Raw genomic sequence first — 22,263 nt, forward strand, 5'->3', positions numbered from 1 at the left:
TTTAAAAGTGCCAGTTTAGTTTCCATGAAAATGAATACTGGGTTTTCTCCCCTTCTATTACTCCTTTCCTCCCTCATTCATTGCTATTCAGACTGAATCTATTGCCCATCTTTTCATTACCTCACAGAGCTACCGGTAGATTTGAACCCTGAGATGCACGAGTTTTGAATTAGCAGGACAAGTATATGGAATGACACCACCAGAGCTTTCTTTACCAAGTAGTTTTTTATTTTATCAAGTAGGTTATATTTTTTTAAGACTCACATATCAATTTGAGGTTATGGCACATGAGTCTGCCAGTTTTGATTTTCATCTACTTAATAATAGTAAATAAAAACCATGAGATCACATGTCATAGCCTCAATTTTTTATGGGTATCTTAAACAAATGTTGACTATACAAAAAGATTCCTCAAAGATTGTATTTTGTTAACACAATCCGGTAAAACTATAGTTACTGTCATAGTTATGCTATTTTCCTTAATGTTAGAAAAGAAAAAAAATTAAAAGGTGGAGTAATTTTTCTTATTGCGAAAAGTGTATTTTAGTATTGGTACTGAACCAATGCATTGCATATACACTTCCAATGGAACAGCTGATGATTGGAATATACCAATATTTTTGTTTTTGTTAATATTTATACCTCAGCAACTCGATGGAGGGTCACCATGAGTTATGTCATTATTGTTTGTAGTATTAAAAAGAATTTAAGTGTAATAACAGTAGATCATTATACTGAATATTCTGGCATATGATTTTTTTTTATAAACAGCAACAATTCTTACAATTTAAGAATTATGCAAATTGATCTGTAAGGTCAAAATGACATGCCCATTTCTAAGGCTAACTGCAACTGCCATCAAGCATCAATAATACTCATAATAATGAAAGAGCTTCTTAACTATGAAAACAATGACAATATCATCTCATTTAAAAGTACTATGTATTGTGCGCATATGCTATATATTTGAGTAGTAAGCTTTCAAGAACTTTCTCTGAGGTTTAGAATATTCTGTATAACTGAGTTTTCAAGTAGAAACATTTCAAAAGCAGACTTTTCACTTCAAAAGCTACTTCAATCGAAGTCTGCCCAAAGCAAAGGTTAGGTCTTGAAATATGTTGACTCCCTGGATTGTTGTGTCTTTTAAAATTAACCACATCACCGCTCTTTCTTAGTAACCAATTCAACACCAGGCAGAAAGAGATGTTAGCCATTTTGTCCTTTCTCTACTTTCTCCTTTTCTATATTTATGATCCTTTTTACATCCTATTGTTAGAAAATTATTTAAAGAAAGAAATAATGGAAGGAAATGGAATTTTCACATCTGCTGTCACTCAGTCACCTTTTTAGAATCCATTTTCTATCTAAGTGAGCTATCTTTTCTTTCATTCCTAAGGAGGTCTGTGTGCATAGTCCCTTAGGGTATTGCATTATCAACCAAAATGCAGAGTGTCTCTCTGATTTTTGGAATCCTCTAGTGGTTCTAAAAGAGAAAGATAGAGTATCTCCTCTGGTTAAATGGAGAGAGTCAGTTATATGATTCAGTTTGACTCACTGGGAGAGAGAGAGACAGAGACAGAAATGAATAAGACTGTGGTGTAACCATAACACTTACAGAATTGTCTTATATTACACAGACATGATCATCTGATAGCACAAACTCTTAAATCTTGGGCTTTGTCATCGTTAATGTTCATTGCCTTTAATGTCCATTGTGCTGATGATGTCTTCCCTCTAGAATAGTAGCTGTTGTTGTTGTTATGTGCCGTCGAGTCATTTTCGACTCATAGCGACCCTATGCACAACAGCCCTAAACCCTGCTCTATCCTGCGCCAACCGCACTGCCTCTGACACAGCCTCTAATATCTCTATCTACTAAATACAAATGAAGAACTGCCTCAATGAAATCACACACAGATTTGTCAATGTAATTTCTTCATTATAAAGTAATATTGGGGAATAGAATGCTTGGTTTATTTATTTTCAGATTAGAAAAGTCCTTCAATGATTTACAATTGTGCATGAAAGTCCATCACCATTAAGTATCCATGTCCTCTGAGAAAGCAATGTTATCAACATTTCATTCTAAAATGAAAAGTAAATCCAATTTTCATATATACGATAATGTAGTTAAACTCAATTTTTTAAATGTAAAACATTTTTTGTTGATTTTGTAGGGATCCATATTTAAATTTAGTTTCAGTTCCAAGTAACTTTAATATATTTTACATTCTAAATTATTTCTAAGATGAACTCTTTTTCAAACACTGGTAATCTTAATGCTAAATAAAAATGGTGTTTATATATGTATTATTTGTGCTATTTTAATTTTAGAACCTGATTTTGCCTATCAAAACTGTTCACTTACATTATAGTTTAATACATTGTCTATTAAACTGAAAAAGACTGAAAGCAGTATCTGCAAAAAATGTGCTAGGTATAGTAGAGATTGAAAAGATGGTTCAGGATTGCGTAGTGTTTCATTCTGTTTTACATTGAAGTCTTTAACAGTCAGAAACAACACTATACCTAAAAACAATTAAGAAGGAGATATTTTTTCAATAAATTATAAATGTGAAATGTGTTTGGACTTGCGCTCCTTAACCATGGAATTAAATTTATAGACAGTATATACATTATAGTTTGTTGAAAAATAACACAAAAGAACTACAGCCAGTTAATACTAGGACTGTGTATGCACATTTTGTACTCACATTATAAACAAATACAACTAAAATAGATCTGTCACTGTAGTAGAATATCTGGATTGCTAAATTTAGTGAAATCAAAATAGTTGTAATATTAGAAAAATGTAATTTTATTTAAGTTGTGTGTGTTTAAGGTAATGCATAGTACATGATTTCTTGGATATGTTGATTAATTATAGCAATCAATGACAATGATTGAAAACAAAGTATCTTTGTATAATCATAGGAAAAACTAATATATTTGGTAAACTTGTACTCAATATAAAGAGAAAAAAAATAAAGTAAGCACACAACCTTAGAAATGCACCACTTTAAAATGTGTTTGTCAGATGCACGCAATATGCACTGTTACTGCAGTGTTTGCATAAATATAAATATAAATATAAATATAAATATAAATATAAATATAAATATAAGATAAGGGTCTCATGATATTGTTGTTTCTTCAAGTTAATTATTGAGTTTTCTCAAATGTGAACTATGTGTTCCTAAAGAGTCTCATCTTTAAGTCTATGCTTTTGGTCTAGATTTTGATTTGTTTATTTTTTATTATTTATACTTTTTCAGAGATAGCTGCTCATTATGTTTTTCTTTGTTAGAGGAATCTTCTTATTTATACCTTGATCTAACTACTGCCTTCCAGTTTCTGTGCTATGATAGAATAAACTAGTGTTTGGTTCATTTTACAAAGAGAGAGGGTTTTTTTTATGTGAACTGCAAATATTCACATAAAAAGTTTCTTGGTAAAATAAAAATGAAAAGTTGCTCAGTAAAGATTTTTACAAATCCGGCTACAGAAGTATCTTTTCTTTTTCCCTTGAACAGTAAAACTTCCAGGTCTCAGAACTTATGTTGATCCACATACTTATGAAGACCCAACCCAAGCAGTTCATGAGTTTGCCAAGGAATTGGATGCCAACAACATATCCATTGACAAAGTTGTTGGAGCAGGTAACCATCCCAATAACTCCATTTCAACCCTAGTGTTTTAGTGACTAGGTCAAAGCAAGACTAAGAATGTTACTCAAATCTGCTCGGATTCTCAGGACTAAATATATTACTGAAGAAAAGAGCTTCCCCCCCCCATGATCAAAGGCATTAAAAAAAATAAATGAAGGGGTATTTAATGGAGTATAATGATTTCACAAGTGCCAGACTTGTAGACTCACAGACCTTGGCTTTTTATTTTATTGAATTTCAGAGGCAACAACTTGGTCTTCCAATGACTACACTGATCATGTGTCACAAAGGCTATTTGATTAAACAGGGATAATGGGATAAAAGTGTGCCTCACTTTAAATAAGCCTGGCAAATAAAATATAAAATTGAAAGGGGAAAATGGTAATTTCAGAATTCTCTTTGGAATTAAGACAAACAATACAAAATAAACTTTTAAATGGCGTATTTTATACAAATTTCATTACCACGATTTGAATGAATAGGTTAAATAAAAGGAAGTATTGCATTTGTAACAGTTGCATTTAACTTCATACTGATGCAGCTGGTGTAAGACAAAGACAAGACTTAAGATAAACTTTTATTTGGCCTAATAGCACGTTTATTCAATTATCACTTCATTAAAAATATCTATAGAATACTGTTAATAGAATTTATGTAAGTTAAAATAAAACTTACACAATTTATTCTGTAGTATGTACTATACAGAATATTTTGTACACTTACCCTAAGCACAAATGCATTAACAATATATTAAATTTGCCTAGGAACAAAACTTAAAGTTAAAAAGTAATACACCATCAACTCATCATTATTACTCCCAAAAGATAAAACGATGTATCAGGATGTCTATAAGAACTAGGGGGGAAAATATTGGAAAATTAGTTTTGGACTTATGCATCAAATATAATGCTTTTGCAGGTACAGTTTTTATCACTTTTTTTTTACCTTTTTCAAGAGTAAGTATACTTTTCTCTTATTTCATTATGTTTGTGAAAAAATATTTACAATTCAAAGAAGACATTTTGAGGGATTTATGTTATGGAAATAGAATATTAATTAACTGAAGTTTTTCTACTAAGTTCCTTAATATCTTGTTCTTGTAACACTCTTATTTGTCAGCAAGTGTTCTTTCATGTGGTGCCCAATGTTTGCAGAGTGGAGCTGCCACGTAGGTTTTCTAACGTTGTGAACATTTGGAAGCAGATAACCAGACCTATCCTTCAAGGCACCCCTGAGGGATCAATAATGAAGAAGAATGTTACAATTTTTCATCACCCAGGAACTCCTGACCCTCACTTATACAGAAAGTATTAAAATATGAAACTGAGGATTCTTGAAAAGATGATTATTTTCTTCCAAAATAACCTAGGAATTTAACACTGATGCTCACCTAGGGCAAAAGAAATGTGTATGACTACTCCCTTTCTCATTTGGATAGTCCTGCTTTGGGAGCTACTTCATAGAAAAGCAGTATATATGTTTTTCTTTTGGTTTTAATGTTGCCCCACAAGAGTGCACTGTTCTCTAGCATGGGAGCTGCATGAACGGGTGCAGCACCAGGACTCTGTACACTGAATTAGAGAAGTTAATGAGTCAAGGGGAAATTCACTTTTCACTGTATCTGGAAGGCTGGCCAAGCATATTACGGCCATGAATCTAAGAATACTCTGTGATACTAAAAGCTAATACACACAGATTGATATTGACAAAATTAGATATCCAGAAGCCAGAGGCATGAGACAAAGGGGATTCTCTAGACGTGTTATCTGAAAAAGGAGGTCAAAAGTAGGCTTGCCCACACTAAATCACTTAATAATATCCTCCCTTTCCCTTTCTGTCCTCAAATGTATGTCCAATATAATATTAATGGTGTTATCTATCTCCATCATCCTCATAGACTACCTCCTACATTAATATGGAATTTTGTATTGTACAAAGCACTTTTATACACACTCCTCAATTTTATCTAAACAGTAATACTTACAAGTGTCTCTCATTGCCATCCAGTTGGAACTGACTTATAGTTGAGCATCCAGTGGTTTTCCAGGTCTATGACTTGCCCAAAAGGAGATTGCTTATCCTTCTCCTGCAGAGTGCTGGGTGAATTGGAATCAATAGATAGGTTCGGTTTTGTAAGCATGCAACTAAATCCCTACACAGCCTTCTTAAAGTGGGCTTGAAGCCAGTATAGTAAATAATGACTAAAACTTTATGTACCATTTACTAAGTTTGGCAACATTCCAAGACTTTTATGTATATTAATTCCTTTTTAAGAGGTAGATGCAATTAATGTCTCTATACCTTTTCAACCTATATGCAGAACAGATTATCCGGGAGGCTGGGCTCTATGAGGAGAAATGTGGGGTCAAGATTGGTGGATGATTTATCCACAATCTGCGTTATGCGGATGACACAACCCTGCTTGCTGAAACTGAGGAGGACCTGAAGCGCCTGCTGCAGAGTGTCAAGGACTGCAACCTACAATATAGATTGAGGCTCAATCTCAAGAAGACAAAGATTCTCACCACTGGAACAATTGGCAGCATCAGGATGGATGGTGAAGAGATTGAGATTGTACACAGCTTTAGTTTGCTTGGCTCCATAGTCAACAGTCTTGGCACCAGCAGCCAGGAAATTAAAAGGTGCATTGCCATGGGAAAGTCTGCTGTTAGGGACCTCTCCAAAGTGCTGAAGAGTAGTGGTGTCTCTCTGGAGACTAAGGTGCGTCTGATACAGGCCATGGTCTTCGCAATCACCTGTTATGCATCAGAGAGTTGGACAATGACCAAGGAGGATAGAAGGAGAATTGATGCCTTTGAGCTGTGGTGCTGGAGAAGAGTATTGAGAATACCATGGACTGCTAGGAAAACAAACAGATTTGTCCTGGAGAGGGTTAAACCGGGTGGCTCCTTGGAGGCAAGGATTCTGAGGTTCCGTCTAACTTACTTTGGACATGTTGTGAGGAGAGACCGGTCCTTGGAGAGGGACATCATGCTTGGGAGGGTGGAGGGAAGGCGCAGGAGAGGAAGGCCCTCTATGAGGTGGATTGATTCAGTGACTGGGATAATTGGGATGGGAGTGTCAGAGACAGTGCGATTGGCACAGGACAGAGAGGAGTTTAGGGCTGTTGTACATAGGGTCCCTATGAGTCACAGGCAACTCGAAGGCACATAACAACAACAACATGTTTTAGATAAGGATAAAATGACACAAAGAGATTAAGTTATCAGTGCATCAAATAGCTAACAAGAAGCAGAGGCAGAATTGAGTCCTAGGTGGTCTTCCTCACGAATCCATGCTTTACTCGTAGCTCTGTAATATCTTTCTGGTAAAGTGACAAGTGACTTTTCACTTACAGAAGGTGCTGATGACATTTGAATTGGAAACACTGTCCATTGCGCAGTGCTGACAAATGATGATAATAGAACTTGCTTTGATTGCAGAAAGCTCCTTTAGGTTTTCCTAGACTTAATTAAGCCCAGGCACAAAGTGAACGGCAGTGCTCTTTTGTTGTTGTTATTGTTTGATGCTGTCAAGTATGGCTCACCGGGATCCTATGAACAACAGACCTGGACCCTGACCCATCCTTTCCTCTGAAAGAACACTCTATCTATGCTCAGTTAACCTCATATAAAGGAAAAATAAAAGGAAAAGAAAACTACTCTTATTTTTTGCTCACAAAATTTGATTCTGACTCATGGCATCACACCTTCTCATCTTCTGTATATTCTAGCATTTATAGTTGCATATTCACCCTTGATTTAGAAAGACCAACACATTTTCCAAGTACTGTCATTTAATGCTTCCTATCATCTATCAGGATATGCTAACTATAAGTGCAGTATCTCTTCTAGAAAGTTCCTCAAAAGGAGAAACTAGAACTACCCCATTTACGTTACATCTCCATGTGTTTTTGCAGTATCTGTCACACTGCTTCCAAATGGTGAATATTTATTAAATGAATATAAAGTGTAGACCTATATGATTTTTCCAAATTTCAGTTCTTAGTTTGAGAACATGAGAGCCTTGGATGAATTGGGAAATATGAAGTCTGGTGCCAGCAGTTAAGAGATCAAAAGGCATTTTGTTGTTGTTATGTGCTATCACGTTACTTGCAACTCATAGCAACCCTATGTACAATAGCCCTGAACCCTGGTCTTCCTGTGCAAACCTTATGGTCTCTGACACACCTACCCTCATTACCTGAGTCACTGAATCAATCCATCTCATCAAGGGTCTTCCTCTCTTGCACTGTTCCTGTACCCTCCCAAGCATGATGTCCCTCTCCAAGGACTGGTTCCTCCTTGAAACATGTACAAAGTATGTCAAACAAAGCCTTGGAGTCCTTGCCTCCAAGGAATAGCCCAGTTTTACCCTGTCCAGGATTAATTAACCTGTTTGTTCTCCTAGCAGTCCATGGTATATTCAATACTTTTCTCCAGAACCACAAATGGATTTGCTGAAAGCAGAAAGTACCAGAGAAATATCTGTGCCATTGACTGTGCAAAGGCATTTAACTGTGTAGATCACAACAAACTGGCTGACTCTGAGAAGAATCGGAATCCCAGAACACTTGATTGTGCTTAGGTGAAACCTATACTTGGACCAAGACGCAATCATCTGGACAGCGCAAGAAAATACTGCCTGGTTCAAAATTATCAAACAATATCACTAATAGCACATGCAAGCAAGATTCTGTTGAAGATTATTTTAAAAATGTACTGGAATAGTACATCAACAGAGAACTGTCAGATGTGAAGGCTGGGTTAAAAAGAGGCTGTAGTACTAAAGATATTATAGCTAATGTTAGATGGATACTGGCTGAAAGCAGAGAGCACCAGAGGAATGTCTGTGTTTCATTGACTATGCAAAGGCATTTAACTGTGTAGATCACAACAAATTGTGGCTGACTCTGGGAAGAATGGGAATGCCAGAACACTTGATTGTGCTTATGTGAAACCTATACTTGGACCAGGAAGCATTCATCAGGACAGAGCAAGAAAACACTGCATGGCTTAGAAGGCATGTTACATTGGGATAATTTACTACAAATTTCCTCTCCAAGGTGCTAAGGAGCAACAATGTCAGTTTAAATACTAAGATGCACCTGATTAAATGCCTTGGTCTTTTCAGTTACTTACTTTGCATCTAAAAGTTTAACAATGATTAAGTATGACAGAAAAATAGTTACGGTATTGGAGAAGAGTGCTGAGTACCTGATGGACTTAAAACACACACACACACACAAAACAAACAAACCACCAAAAAACAAGCAAGTATGCCTTGGAGAAGGTACAACCAGGGTGCTCCTGAGAATCAAGAATGGTTTATCTCATGTATTTTGGCATGTTAAGAGAGTCTATTTAGTCGTTGTAGAAAAAATACTATGCTTGGAAAGATAAAGGTTCAATGAAAGTGAGATGAATTGATACAGTGACTCAAATCATGGTCTCAAATAAATCATGACGAGGAGGATGGCACAACTAGGGTATGGTTCAGATCCATTGTTCACAGAGTCTCCATGAGTCATACTTGACTCAACAGCTCCTAACAACAACAACGTGGAGTCCAGGACCTTTGTAGCTCACTTGAAAAGGCACTGCCTTGTGCTGATGTGATATTACAGTCAGTGGGACAACCTGCCTCTTTTAGAGACGTTCCGTAGTATTGGGCAAAGAATATTATTCTGTTGTGCAGAAAACATATAATTAATTCATGAATATATTCTAGTATAATCCAGAGGAATTTTACTTTTATATTAAAATACTTTTCTCATGTGATACAAAACAGATCTAATAATGCAAACAATTTAAGGCTTATTCTTTGAACAAAAGACAATCTTTAAAGGGTATTGCTCTATATGAGGAGAGCTCTGGTGGTGTAGTGGCATGGAATTGTACTGTCAATCCAAATCTACCAGCTGCTCCATGTGAGAAAAATGGAAAATATACTCCATTGCAATTAGGGTTGTCAAGGGTACTAGGGTGTAAGGATCTGAATTGCCAATGCAAAACACACACGTAGTTCTAATCAACCACCCGGTCCATAAAGATGGGCAATCTCTTCTTATGCTATTTATAATCTTTTGGAATTTATAGGAAGGTCAGCTACTAGAGAGTTCTTACTAGATGACATATAACAACAATAAAAACATTCTGTCTCAATCTATGTAGAAGCAATGTAGACGAAAATTGGATATAGAAGATGTATGGTCTAACCTCAAGAAATTAAAAATCTAATTAAAGAAAAATGAGTAAATATTATAAAAATGTAGATGTTGAAAATGATACCTATAATACAAATTGTTCTTGTTGTTGTTGTTGTTATGTGCCGTCAAGTTGCTTGCGACTCATAGCAACCATATGTACAACAGCCCTAAACTCTGTTCTGTCCTGTGCCAGTCGTACTGTCTCTGATACACCCATGCTGATTACCCCAGTCACTGAGTCAATCCACTTTAGCAAGGGCCTTCCCCTCTTTGCACTGCTCCTCAACCCTCCCAAGCATGATGTCCCTCTTCAAGGACCGGTCCCTTCTTACAACATGTCCAAAATATGTTAGATGAAGCCTCAGAAGCATTGACTCCAAGGAGCCTCCCGGTTTAACACTCTCCAGGATGATTCTGCTTGTTTTCCTAGCAGTCCATGGTACCCTCAATACTCTTCTCCAGCACCACAGCTCAAAGACATCAATTCTCCTTCTATCCTCCCTAGTCATTGTCCAACTGTCTGCTGCATAACAAGTGATTGCAAAGGGGATAGACTGTATCAGATGCACCTTAGTCTCCAGAATGACACCTTTGCTCTTCAGTACCCTGGAGAGGTCCCTAACAGCAGACTTTTCCATTGCAATATGTCTTTTAAATTCCTGGCTACTGGTGCCAAGAATGTTGACTCTGGAGCCAAGCAAACTAAAGCTGTGAACACTATCAATCTTCACCATCCATTCTGATGCTGCCAATTGGTCCAGTGGTAAGACTCTTTGTCTTCTTGATATTGAACCCCACTCTATATTGAAATCTGCAGTCCTTGACCCTCTTCAGCAAGCACTTCAGGTCCTCCTCAGTTTCAGCAAGGAGGCTTGTATCATTTGCATAACGCAGATTGTTGATAGATCTTCCAACAATCTGGACCCAACATTTCTCCTCATAGAGCCCAACCTCCCGGATAATCTGTTCAGCATACAGGTTGAAAACGAATGGAGACAGGATACATCCCTAGTGTATGCCCTTCCCAATTTTAAACCATGCAGTGTGCCCTTGCTCTGCTCTGATGACTGCCTCTTGGTCCAAGTATAGGTTTCGCATTAACACGATCAAGTGTTCTAGTATTCCTATTCTTCTCAGAGTCAATCACAGTTTCTTATGATCCACACAGTCAATCGCCTTTGCATAATCAATGAAACACAGATATACATTCTTCTGGTATTCCCTGCTTTCAGCTAAGGTTCATCTAACATTAGCTACAATATCCCTAGTACCATGACCCCTTCTAAACCCAGCCTGGACTAATGGCCGTTCTCTGCTCATGTTCGGTTCCAGTCGTTCTTGGATAATCTTCAGTAGAATCTTGTTTGCATGTGAAATCACGATATCATTCTATAGTTTCCACACTCCGTTGGGTGACCCTTCTTTGGAATGGGAACAAATATAGATCTCTTCCAATCAGTTGGCCAAGTGGTTGTTCTCCAGATTTCTTGGCACAACTTGGTGAGCACGTCCATGGCAGCATCTGTTAGCTGAAATATGTCAATTGGTATACTGTCTATTCCTGGGGCCTTATTTTTCGCTGTTTCCTTCCAAGCAGCCTGAACTTTTTCCTTCATCACCATAGACTCTTGCTCATATGTTGTTTCATGAAATTTTTCTGTGTCTGCCAATTCGTTTCTTTTTTTTTTTTATAGTTGCAGAATGCCAATTCGTTTCAATACAGTGACTCAGTATATTCTTTCCACATTCTTTTAATACTTCCTAGATAATTTAATATTATGCCTAAAGCATCCTTGATTATGGCAACTTGAAGTTTGAATGTGTTCTTCAAATTACAGGCAATTTTATATCCATATGAACATAAATACTTCATAGCAGACCGACTTAACAAGTTCTGGATTCATTATGTATTTAATACGACTCTTTTTTTAAATAAAATTTTTATTTTCACTGTGATTTTCATGAAAGTTTACAGACAAGGTAGATTTCCACTCATTCATTGTTGCATATTTTTATCCCCTTTCTCTCCCTCTCTTTCCCTTGTCCTAGTGTTGAATAAAAGATAATGTTTCTATAGTGATTCTACAGACAATGTTCCATTTTCTATTTCAAACTTAGAAGTCATTGTTTTCACTTGGTGTCAGTACTTTACAGCTAATATGTCAAATTATCCAGAGTACTAATAGTTCAATAAGGCACTGAGAACAAATGCTTTTTTTCTTACTTTCCAGAGTCCGAGTTTATAGACATATTGACCCTCTTCATGAAAATATATGACCTTTAATCCATGCCTCACTCATGTCTGTGCTGCTCTGTTAATTAAATTAAGAAAATGGTCATTCAGAAAATAAAATTGAAAATCTGATTTGAGTTTCAACTTTCCTCTGTCTTCTACCATGTTGCATTGTGATATTTCAAAATAAGAGGTTTCTTACAGGGTCCATAGTACTCTCTTATTGTTGTGTGTCACTGAGTCAGAATTGACCCATAGCTGACCCTCCAGTGGGTTTTCAGAGATAGTAAATTAAGTGGGCGGAGACTGTCCATTCTTCTGTGTGGTGGATTTGACGTGCATACTTTTGGGACTGCAGTGCACTTCCTTACCATCAGGCCACCAAAGCGCCTTATGGAAGTGGATTTCCTAGAGAGTGCAAGGGGGTCTTACACACTTTGAAAATAATTTCGTCTGTACACATATTGTGGCTCAAATAAGAAATATTTATATTGTGTATTGTTGGAAAAAACCATTGCTGTTTACTTATGATTAGGTTTTCTTTTTAATTTTCTTTTATATTTTGTTGCTGTTCTCCATTTTAAAAGGTGAATTTGGAGAAGTGTGCAGTGGTCGCTTAAAACTTCCTTCAAAGAAAGAGATTTCAGTGGCTATCAAGACCCTGAAAGTGGGCTACACAGAAAAGCAGAGGAGAGACTTCTTGGGAGAAGCAAGCATCATGGGTCAATTTGACCATCCCAATATCATTCGACTGGAGGGAGTTGTAACTAAAAGTAAGTAAAATTGTAAAAAAAAAAATGTTAATGTATATGCTGAACACAATTTTTTACCAGAAATACTTAAGCATTTTGATTGTTTTTCATAAACAGTGTTTACTTAAGTATCTCACAATTTAAATAGAAGACATATTTTTCTTTGATAGCAAAGCCAACATATTTAACAAGTATTTTATTAAGCATTATTATAGATCGCAAATATTTTTTTAAAAAGTGTAAATGAAAAGAAAACCCAAAAGGTAGACATTAAAATAGATAATGTTGGTTAAAGGATTGGTAAAACATAATTATGAAGAACTTTCCATTATTTAGAGTAACAAGGGAAAAATAGTAAATCAAGTTTGACAGGAACTTCTGGGAACTCCCAGATAACTGTGGTTTTGATTTTTTTTTTTTTTTTTTTATTGCTCACCAGCTCCATTTTAGTCCCTAAACCTTTACCACCATGCTTTAAGAATATTATGGGAGTCTTGGGAACATTTCTGAATTAGAAAGATTGTAATCTTAGTGTGTCCAAAGCTTTTTCTCAGTTCTCTCTGGAATTCAGATTTTTCCCATCTAGAGTTCTGTGTGGATGCTTGGCTGCTCTGAGGAAGCTCTGACTCCTAGCCTGTGAGGGAGGTCTCAGCTTACTTCCTCGATGGTTTCTCCAGTTAGGCTCCACATGGATCTCATGAGACTGATATGTGATTTTTGGCTCAAACCTCAATGAAAATCTCATGAGAATGCCCTGTGATTTTTTTTTTCCCCCTCTATCTAGAATTTAGAGCACAAAATGGAGAAAAACTAATTTGGCAGCAAACTCCTTAGAGTGAAAGACAGCATATGGCAGAGATTTGGCATCTTTAAGGGGATAATTCACTGGCAGCATATTTATATACTCTATGGTTATCAAAGATATTAGACATTATGTTCTTCACAAAGAAATTTTTCTTTAACATCACTTTCCAAATGCACCAATCCTGACTCTTATGTGAATGTGACTAAGAGTTAATTGCTTCCTGATAAGAGTGTGATGTAATTTAAATATACCTTAATATCCACTAGATTTTTACATATGACAGATGAGATTAACTACATTGTATAATGTGGAAGAAATCAACTATACATTGCAAGGCTATTGTATGAATAGAAAGCCTATGTTGTGTTTTGGTTTTTTTAAAGCTTAAAAATTCATAATGAATGCAGGGTTAGCCATAGTAGTGGCTAGTAAATTGTGTGAATTCTTTGATATTTTTTCAGGGCCAGAATCCTAACTATATTTATATTTATTAGGCTGAAAAATCAAGTTCCCAGGAGTTCCAATAGTTACTTAACTATTTAATCTTCTTCATAGCATCTTCATCAAGTGTCTTTGTAACCCTTGAACCACACTGAGGAACCCAATAATTGAATAGCATAGCTTTTCACTTAGAGATACATTATTCAGCAGTTATTTCTTCATAAAGTGCCTATTTTGTGTCAGATAATGTACAATAGAAATTTGATTACAACAACTACCCTGTAATTGTAGGTAATAATTTCCATTTTTTCTTTTGAGTAAATAGCTGTAAATAGTTAAGTAATTTTCATAAATAGCAAATAATAGAGACAGTATTAGAAACTTATTCTGTTAACTTCATCTCTCAGCTCATGGGGAAAAAAAACCCAAAACCAGTTTAATCATTTCAATGTATTTTCCTCCTACTTTTTTTTATCTTGAGAGTTTGAGCCTTTTCAGTGGTTAAATAGGAAGGAGCCATTTTTTGAGCATTCAAAATTATGTTTAGTAGTCCTTCACGCTTAAAAGGGGTCCTTTGGGTGCAAAAGGTTAAGACCTAGAGTAATTAACTGAATGACGGGCAGTTCAGGTCAGAGTTGCCTTGGAAAAAATATCTTATCTGGTAGTCTGTTTTGAAAGACCATATTATTAAACAGTATTAAAACATAGTAAAAACAGTGTTAAAACATAGTATTAACAGTACTAAAACCATAATTAATTAAGCAATCCTTATGCACAAATAGGTTGTCTGAAATTGGAATCAAATTGATGTCAACCATTTTATTGTTATGCTGTAGTGTTCTTATATTTTTAATTTGAAAATCATATGTGTATGTATATGTAAGTTTTAATAGAGGCCAAGAAACCTATGTCCAAATCAGACAGAAATAGAATCATAGTAGGTATTTAATATAGATGAGGAATAAAGGATGAACTTATGTTACTAATTAATGAAACAAAGCTATCTTCAAACAACTTAATTAGTATTTCATTTACTAGATTGAATGTATGTTTCAAAATGCACAATTAGCAAACTTCCTTCAAATCTCAGGGAATGACTGAGAAAATAAGCACATTTTATCATGGCAAGAAAAAAATTATTACCAACACTTCCAAAACCTACTGCTACTACTACTATTACTACTACTACTACTAAAATAACCACCAAACTTTGCTGCTAAATTATTTAGATGAAACTAAAATTCACTAATGATCTCATATTTTTTAAAATACAGATTATTTTTTCAGAACTATACATTATTATAAGCAACCTCTTATCTTTTACTATCTCTTATGTAAACTTCATTTTAATATATTTTATTAATGATAATTATTACACTAAATTTTCTTATCCTTTTTAGATTAAAAAATGAAGTAAGTATGAATTATTGATGCTAAGCAAAGAAATTTACAAAACAATTTTCAATATTAAAAGTCGAAAAATATTTTGAGAAAAATGATTAAAACTTGTAGGCATTAGAAATGAACCATTTTATTTATATCTGATCCTATAATTCTCTGATACAGGTTAAAAGAGCCTTATTCTTATGAGTTTTACATTTGATATATCTCCCTGTTCAAATAAGCATATAAAAATCTGCCAAATCCCTGACATCTTATATATAAATCCCTGACATCTTATATATTGTGAACATAATAGAATAACAGACTTAGTGCCATACTTAAAAGGTTTAAATCTAGAATACTTAACCCTCTGAGAGGAAATAAAATATCCTAGAATAAAGTTATTAGGTTATACTTAATATATAAAGTAATATTGTCACCAAAAGAAGCTATTTCATATATTCCTGTTTTTTTCTTTTTCTTCTGAGACTATAAGGCTTCTGAATTAATCTACTTACTGAACTCTAAACTATATAAACAAAGAGGAATGATACCGAGTGCTTCTCTTAATAGACAAAATTATATTTAAAAAAGAATAAACTTATCACATATGAATTATCATCAGGTCAGACTTCAAATCCTGGCTTAGTCCTATAAATTGTGATACTTCTTGCAAATCCAAACACATAATCAACTTTCCTTACTAGTGACATGAATTCCTCACCGATAATATAAATTCCCATTTATAGATATTTTAAATAGCAAATGAGGTTATACAACAATATTTCATTAAGTACGAAGGAGCATTGCAAAGCTAAAATAATTCTGGCTGTTTTGAAGCCGTTTTACTACCTTGTTGTTGTTGTTGTGTTGTTGAATGCCGTCGAGTCATACTAGCTTATGTTGAACAAAACTCTTAAAAATATGTTTTCTTCTTTTTTTAGCCTAACCTGAATTCTTCCTACTCTTGCTATTGTGTACGCTGAAAATTATCTTTGGTATAATGTGTCTTTTTCAAGTCATTTAGAGAGAGTACTTTATTCAATCATCATAGTTACATTTATTTAAATTGAGCTATAAACAATTTTAATGGTACATTTTGAGCCTGATGGTCTTAAACAAGAGAAGGTGAGAGAGTCTCTGATCTTCGGAAAAGCAGAAAGCTGAGGGCACATTCTCTACATGGTACTAGGTACTCACATATGTTATCAATTTCAGTTGACATTCAAAAAGATGGAACCAGTTTTTAACGAATGTTTGATATTTCTCCTATCACATCATTTGTCAAACAAAATTCTGACCCCAAGAACTTCATTGACTACTTTACCAGAAAAATGGGAAAGGAGAAAGCTCAAAAAGGAAAACAAACAAACAAAAAATCCCAATAAAGTGTACTGTACAAGATTTTTTCAATGTTTTGTCTTTATTTTGGAATATTTTCTAAAACTTAAGTAGTAATAATTATATAGCTGAACTATAAACTTTCATTCCTAAGGATTCTTCACAGTGTCATAGTTAAACTAGTTCTATGTTGACAGGTTTTATATTCACTTTACACCAAAACTTTCACAATTGTTTCCACCTTCATATTTCTTGTAATTTTTTTGTTGTTGTTATGTGCTGTTTAGTCACTTAAGACTCTTAGTGACCCTATGTACAGCAACCCTAAATTTTGCTCTATCTTGTGTCAACCTAGAGGTCTCTGACACACTTACCTGCATAAGGCCAATTCATCTCATAAAGGATCTTCCTATCTTGCACTGTTCCTCCACCTTCCCAAGCATGATATCCCTCACTAAGAATGGTACCTCTTTGCAACATGTTCAGAGTAGGTCAGACGAAGCTTCAGAGTCTTTGCCTCCAAGGAGCAGCATGGTTTCACCCTCTCTAGGATTAATCTGTTTGTTCTCCTGCAGTCCATTGTATACTTTTCTCCAGCACCATAACTCAAAGGCATCAATTCTCCTTTTATCATCTCTAGTCACTTTACAGCTTTCTGATGCACAAGTAATTACAAAGACCATGGCATGTGCAAGGTGCACCTTAGTCTCCAGGCTGACATCGTTGCACTTCAGTACTTTGAAGAGGTCTCTGACAGCCGACTTTCCCAATGCAATTCATCATTTAATTTTCTCACCTCTGCTGCCAAGAGTGTTGATCATAGAGCCAAGCAAATGAAAGCTATTAACAATGTCAATCTCTTCAACATCTATCATGATGTTTCTAAGAGATCCAGTGGGGAGAATTTTTGTTTCTTTATGTTGAGCTCAATCCATATTGAAGGTTGCAGTCCTTGACCTTCTGCAGCAATAGTTTCCAGTCCTCCTCAGTTTCAGCAAGCAGGGTTGTGTCACCTGCATAACAAAGATTCTTGATAAGTCTTTATCCAATCCTGATGCCCATTTCTCCTCATAGAGCTCAGCTCCCCAGATAGTATGAGGAAGAAATGTTGTCAGTATTGTTGTTGCTGTTGTTGTTGTTATGTGCCGCAGCTTTGGAAGTGGCTCATAGCCGAATCTCCAGCTTCCAGTGGTAGTAAATTCCATGGAAAGAGATTACCCCTCCTTTTCCTGTGCAAAAATATAGCGAATTAAAATTGTGTGCCTTTGGAATTGTAGTGAAGCTTCTTAAAACTATATTTGTATTTCTTGGTTGCTTCTAAGTTTGCTTCTGACCTTTTCTAATGGATAGTAAATAATGTGTCATATTCTAAATACCTAATGGATATATTGTGTTTCTTACTAAAATTGTACAGAAATAATATATTAAAATAATATACTTTAAAATATGCTCATATGCTCATGATTATAACTTTGTAAGTGAATTAAGCTTCGGTCACCACATCAAAAATGTTAGGATAATTTCTACTCAACATTTAAGGTCCATTTTACTTTTGAATGCCACCCTTAAAGTTGAAAGTTTGACTTTGCCCAGCAGTGCTACAAAACAAAGCCTGAGACTCTGCAAAGAAATCCATATGGAGCAATTCTACTTTGTACCACATCAACTCACAATGATGAGTAGATGATTCCATAGCAAAGGGTTCTTTTGTTTTGATATTCAACACATAAGATAAGGAATGCTGTATGTACCAGCTAATGTTGTTGTTAGTTCATTATGACTCATAGCGACTCTATGAAAGATGGATTGGGGTTTTGCCCTATTTTACACAATGCTCATGATTTCTACCATGTTCAAGCCCATTGTAATAGTCACTGTGTCAGTTTCTTTGCAGGTCTTCTCATTTGCTGACCCCCCCTATTTTCCCAGTATATCTTAGGAAGCATCCCTAATTTCCTCTGGATTTTCCACATATGTTTAGTGAATTGCCATTTTGACTATAAAAAAATTTCCACTGTGGAATGTTTTCTCAAATATTTAAATATGATTTTTCAATTTTTAAAATTGGATTTTATTTTCAATATATTTGCCCAAAACATTCATAAACATTGTTTCATTCATGTACATTGTGTTTCACACATTCATACATTCAAATTGAGTTTCATATGATTATTCCTATGTTGCTGCTGTCACGTGACATCTAGTCAACTGTGACTCATAGTGACCCTATATACAATAGCTCTCATCCTACCCTGTCCTGAACCAGTCTCACTGTCTCTGACACACCTAACCCCAATACTCTAGTTACTACGTTAATCTATCTCATCTGAGGTCTTCCTCTCTTGAGCTGTCACTCTACCCTTCCATGTATTGTCCTTCTCCAAGGATAAGTCCATCCTGGAAACATCCTCAAAACATGTGAAGTGGAGCTCAATATCCTTGCTTCCAAGGAGCAACTTGGTTTCAACTTCTCTAAGACAGACCTGTTTTTTTTATTGGCAGTCCATGATATGTTCAATGCTCTTCGCCAGTACTGCAACTCAAAGGCATCAGTTCTTCTATCATCCTTAATCATTTGTCCAGCACTCTGATGCATAGCAAGTGATTATGAAGACCATAACTTGCAGCTGGCACACCTTAGTTTCTAGACTGACATCTTTGCTCTTCAGCACTTTGGAGAGTTCCCTGACAGCTGATAATCCTAATATAATTAGCCTTTTGGTTTCCTGACTGCTGGTACCATGCTGTTGATTGTGGAGATGAGCAAGCTGAAATTGTAAACAACCTCAATCCCTTTTTCATCTACATGGTGCTGCCAGTTGGATCCTTGGTGAGATCTTTGTTTTATTGATGTTGAATTCCATCCATATTGAAGACTGCAGTCCTTGACCTTTTACAGCAAATGTTTCAGGTTCTCCTCAATTTTGGCAAACAGGGTTGTGTCATCTGCATAACATAGGTTGTTAATAATTCTTCCTTCTGTCTTGATGTCACATTTCTCCTCATAGAGCCCAGCCTTCTGAATGATTTTACGTGTTGTTGTTACGTTCTGGTGAGTTGCTTGTGACTCATAGAGACCTTATGTACAATAGCCCTGAAACATGCTCTATCCTGAACCAACCTATTATCTCTGACTCACCTACCCTGATTACCTGAGTCACTGAATCAATCCATCTCATCAATGGCCTTCCTCTTTTTCACTCTCTCCATCTTGCAACATGCCCAAAGTGTGTTAGACAAAGCCTCAGAATCCTTGTGTCCAATGAGCAGCATTCTTTTACCCTCTCTAGGATAAATCTATTCTCCTGGCAGTCCATGGTATAGTCAATACTTTTCTGCAGCTCCACAGCTCAAATGTATCAATTCTCTTTCATCCATAGTCATTGTCCAACTTTCTGATGCATAGCAAGCGATTGTGAAAACTATGACCTAGATCAGGCACACCTTAGTCACCAGACTGACATCATTGCTTTTCTAAGTACAGATTGAAAAAGTATAGAGACAGGTAGTATCCCTGACACACTTGATTTTAAACCATGCAATGTGCCTTTACTCTGTTTTGAAAACTGTCTCTTGGTCCAAGTATAGTTTTCACATGAGCACAGTCAGATGTTCTAGGATTCCCATTCTTCTCAAGTTAGCCACAAATTGCTATTCTCCACATAGTCAAATGCCTTTGGCAATGACATCTCTAGTGCCATGGCTTTTTCTAAGCACAGCTTGTATTTCTCTGTCAATGTACTGTCTAGTCATTTTTGGATAATCTTCATAAGAATCTTGCTTGAATGTGATATTAATGGTATTGTTCAATAAATTTGAATTTTTTTTTCAGATCAAAGAGTCCAATATAGATCTCTTCCTGTCAGTTGACCAGGTGATTGTCCTTCAAATTTCTTGGTATCAGTGCTACTGCATTTGTTTATTAAAATATGTCACTTGGTATTCCATCAATTCCTGGGCCCTTGTGTTTTGCCAGTTCCTTCAAACAGCTTGAACTTCCTTCTTCATCACCATGGCCTCTTGTTCAAGTGTTTAATAAAAACTAATCACCACTGATCTATGCTCATTATTTATTCTGATTATTATCCTGTTCTTTCAAGACCCTAATGAATCTTTCCTAATTCCTTCATTTCCTCCTTCTGCACCAAACTCTGTCATCCCAGTGATTTCCCCTCACCACACTTCACTCTCATGCCTCTCTTTCCTTCCAGCTTTGAATTTTTATACACATCTTATTACTTATTCTAGTAGTGAGAAGCTGAACTGCAATCCCAAAGGCATGTGGTTCATATCTACCAGGTGCTCCATGGAAAGATAAACAGTCTCCTCCCATGTGATTAACTGCCTCTGAAAACCTGCTGGAAGATCAGTTATGAATTAATTCCAACTTGATGGCAAACAGCAACAACAACAACAAAAACATTAGTTATACTTCCATTTTTACAATGGTCTCATGCAGAACATTATTGACATTGAGTTCATTCAGTATAATGCTCTCTAGGTTATCCCATAGTATATAATATTTTATGAAATTGTTAACTTCTTAGTACTGCATAATATTTCACTGTATAAATGTATCATACATTCTTAATTAATTTGGTGATGGACTTTTAGACTTTTTCCATTTTTTACTATTGTGACTAACACTGCCATGAACATAGACGCACAAATCTCTGTTTGTGTCTTAGTTTTGTTGTCTTCAACATTTATTCCTAACAAAGGAAAAGTTGGGCCATAGGAGATTTCTGGTTTTTCTCCCTTTTTGAGGAAATGCCAAACTGCCTTTCAGAATAGTCATGCCATTTTAATATCTCACCAGCAGTCTATGAGCATTCCAATCTCTCCACAACTTTTCTGACATTTATTGCTTGCCATTCTGTTAAAGTTTATCATTGATACTGGAGAGAGATTATCCAAATTCAACTTGTGGAAGTATGATTTACATGAGCCCAAAGAATATATTTCAAAGAAAGAATTCAGTTTAAGCTCATAGCTGCTAACCAGAAGGTTAGTACTTTGAACTAAACTAGCCACTCTCTACTTGAGTAAATATTTATAGCCTTGGAAATGGTAAAGGCCAATTCTACTCTGTCCTGTAGTTCTGTGAGTCAAAATCAAGTAAACAACACAAAATACAAATGTAGTTTACATACACAGAGGCGTTTAATAACCTAATAAAGTTCTTTCTCCATGCCTATTCAATCTGTATGCTAAGCAAATTACTTGTGAAGACAGACTACATGAAAAAGAGTGTGGCATCAGGATTGAAGAAAAACTCATCAACAACATATGCTAAGCAGATTACACAAAGCTTCTTGCTAAAAGCCAGGAGAACCTGAAGTATTTGTTGCAAAAGATCAAAGAACACAGCCTTCAATATGGATTTCATCTTAACATCAAGCATCAAGAAGACAAAAGTTCTTACCCATGGG

The 22,263-nt window shown here is 35.6% G+C and overlaps 1 protein-coding gene across 2 annotated transcripts in view; it reads left to right on the forward strand.

Moving 5' to 3' along the window:
• EPHA3 (EPH receptor A3) overlaps positions 1-22,263 on the forward strand; it is a 518,078-nt gene that overhangs the window by 425,683 nt on the left and 70,132 nt on the right. For both annotated transcript variants that reach the window (XM_006894137.1, XM_006894138.1), the window contains exons 10-11: positions 3,534-3,659; positions 12,697-12,882. In XM_006894137.1, coding sequence (XP_006894199.1) covers positions 3,534-3,659; positions 12,697-12,882 — 312 coding nt within the window. The remainder of the gene's footprint in view (positions 1-3,533; positions 3,660-12,696; positions 12,883-22,263) is intronic.

Source organism: Elephantulus edwardii, unplaced genomic scaffold (assembly GCF_000299155.1).
Source record: "Elephantulus edwardii isolate Elephantulus edwardi_28Jun2011 unplaced genomic scaffold, EleEdw1.0 scaffold00136, whole genome shotgun sequence".
NCBI lineage: Eukaryota > Metazoa > Chordata > Mammalia > Macroscelidea > Macroscelididae > Elephantulus > Elephantulus edwardii.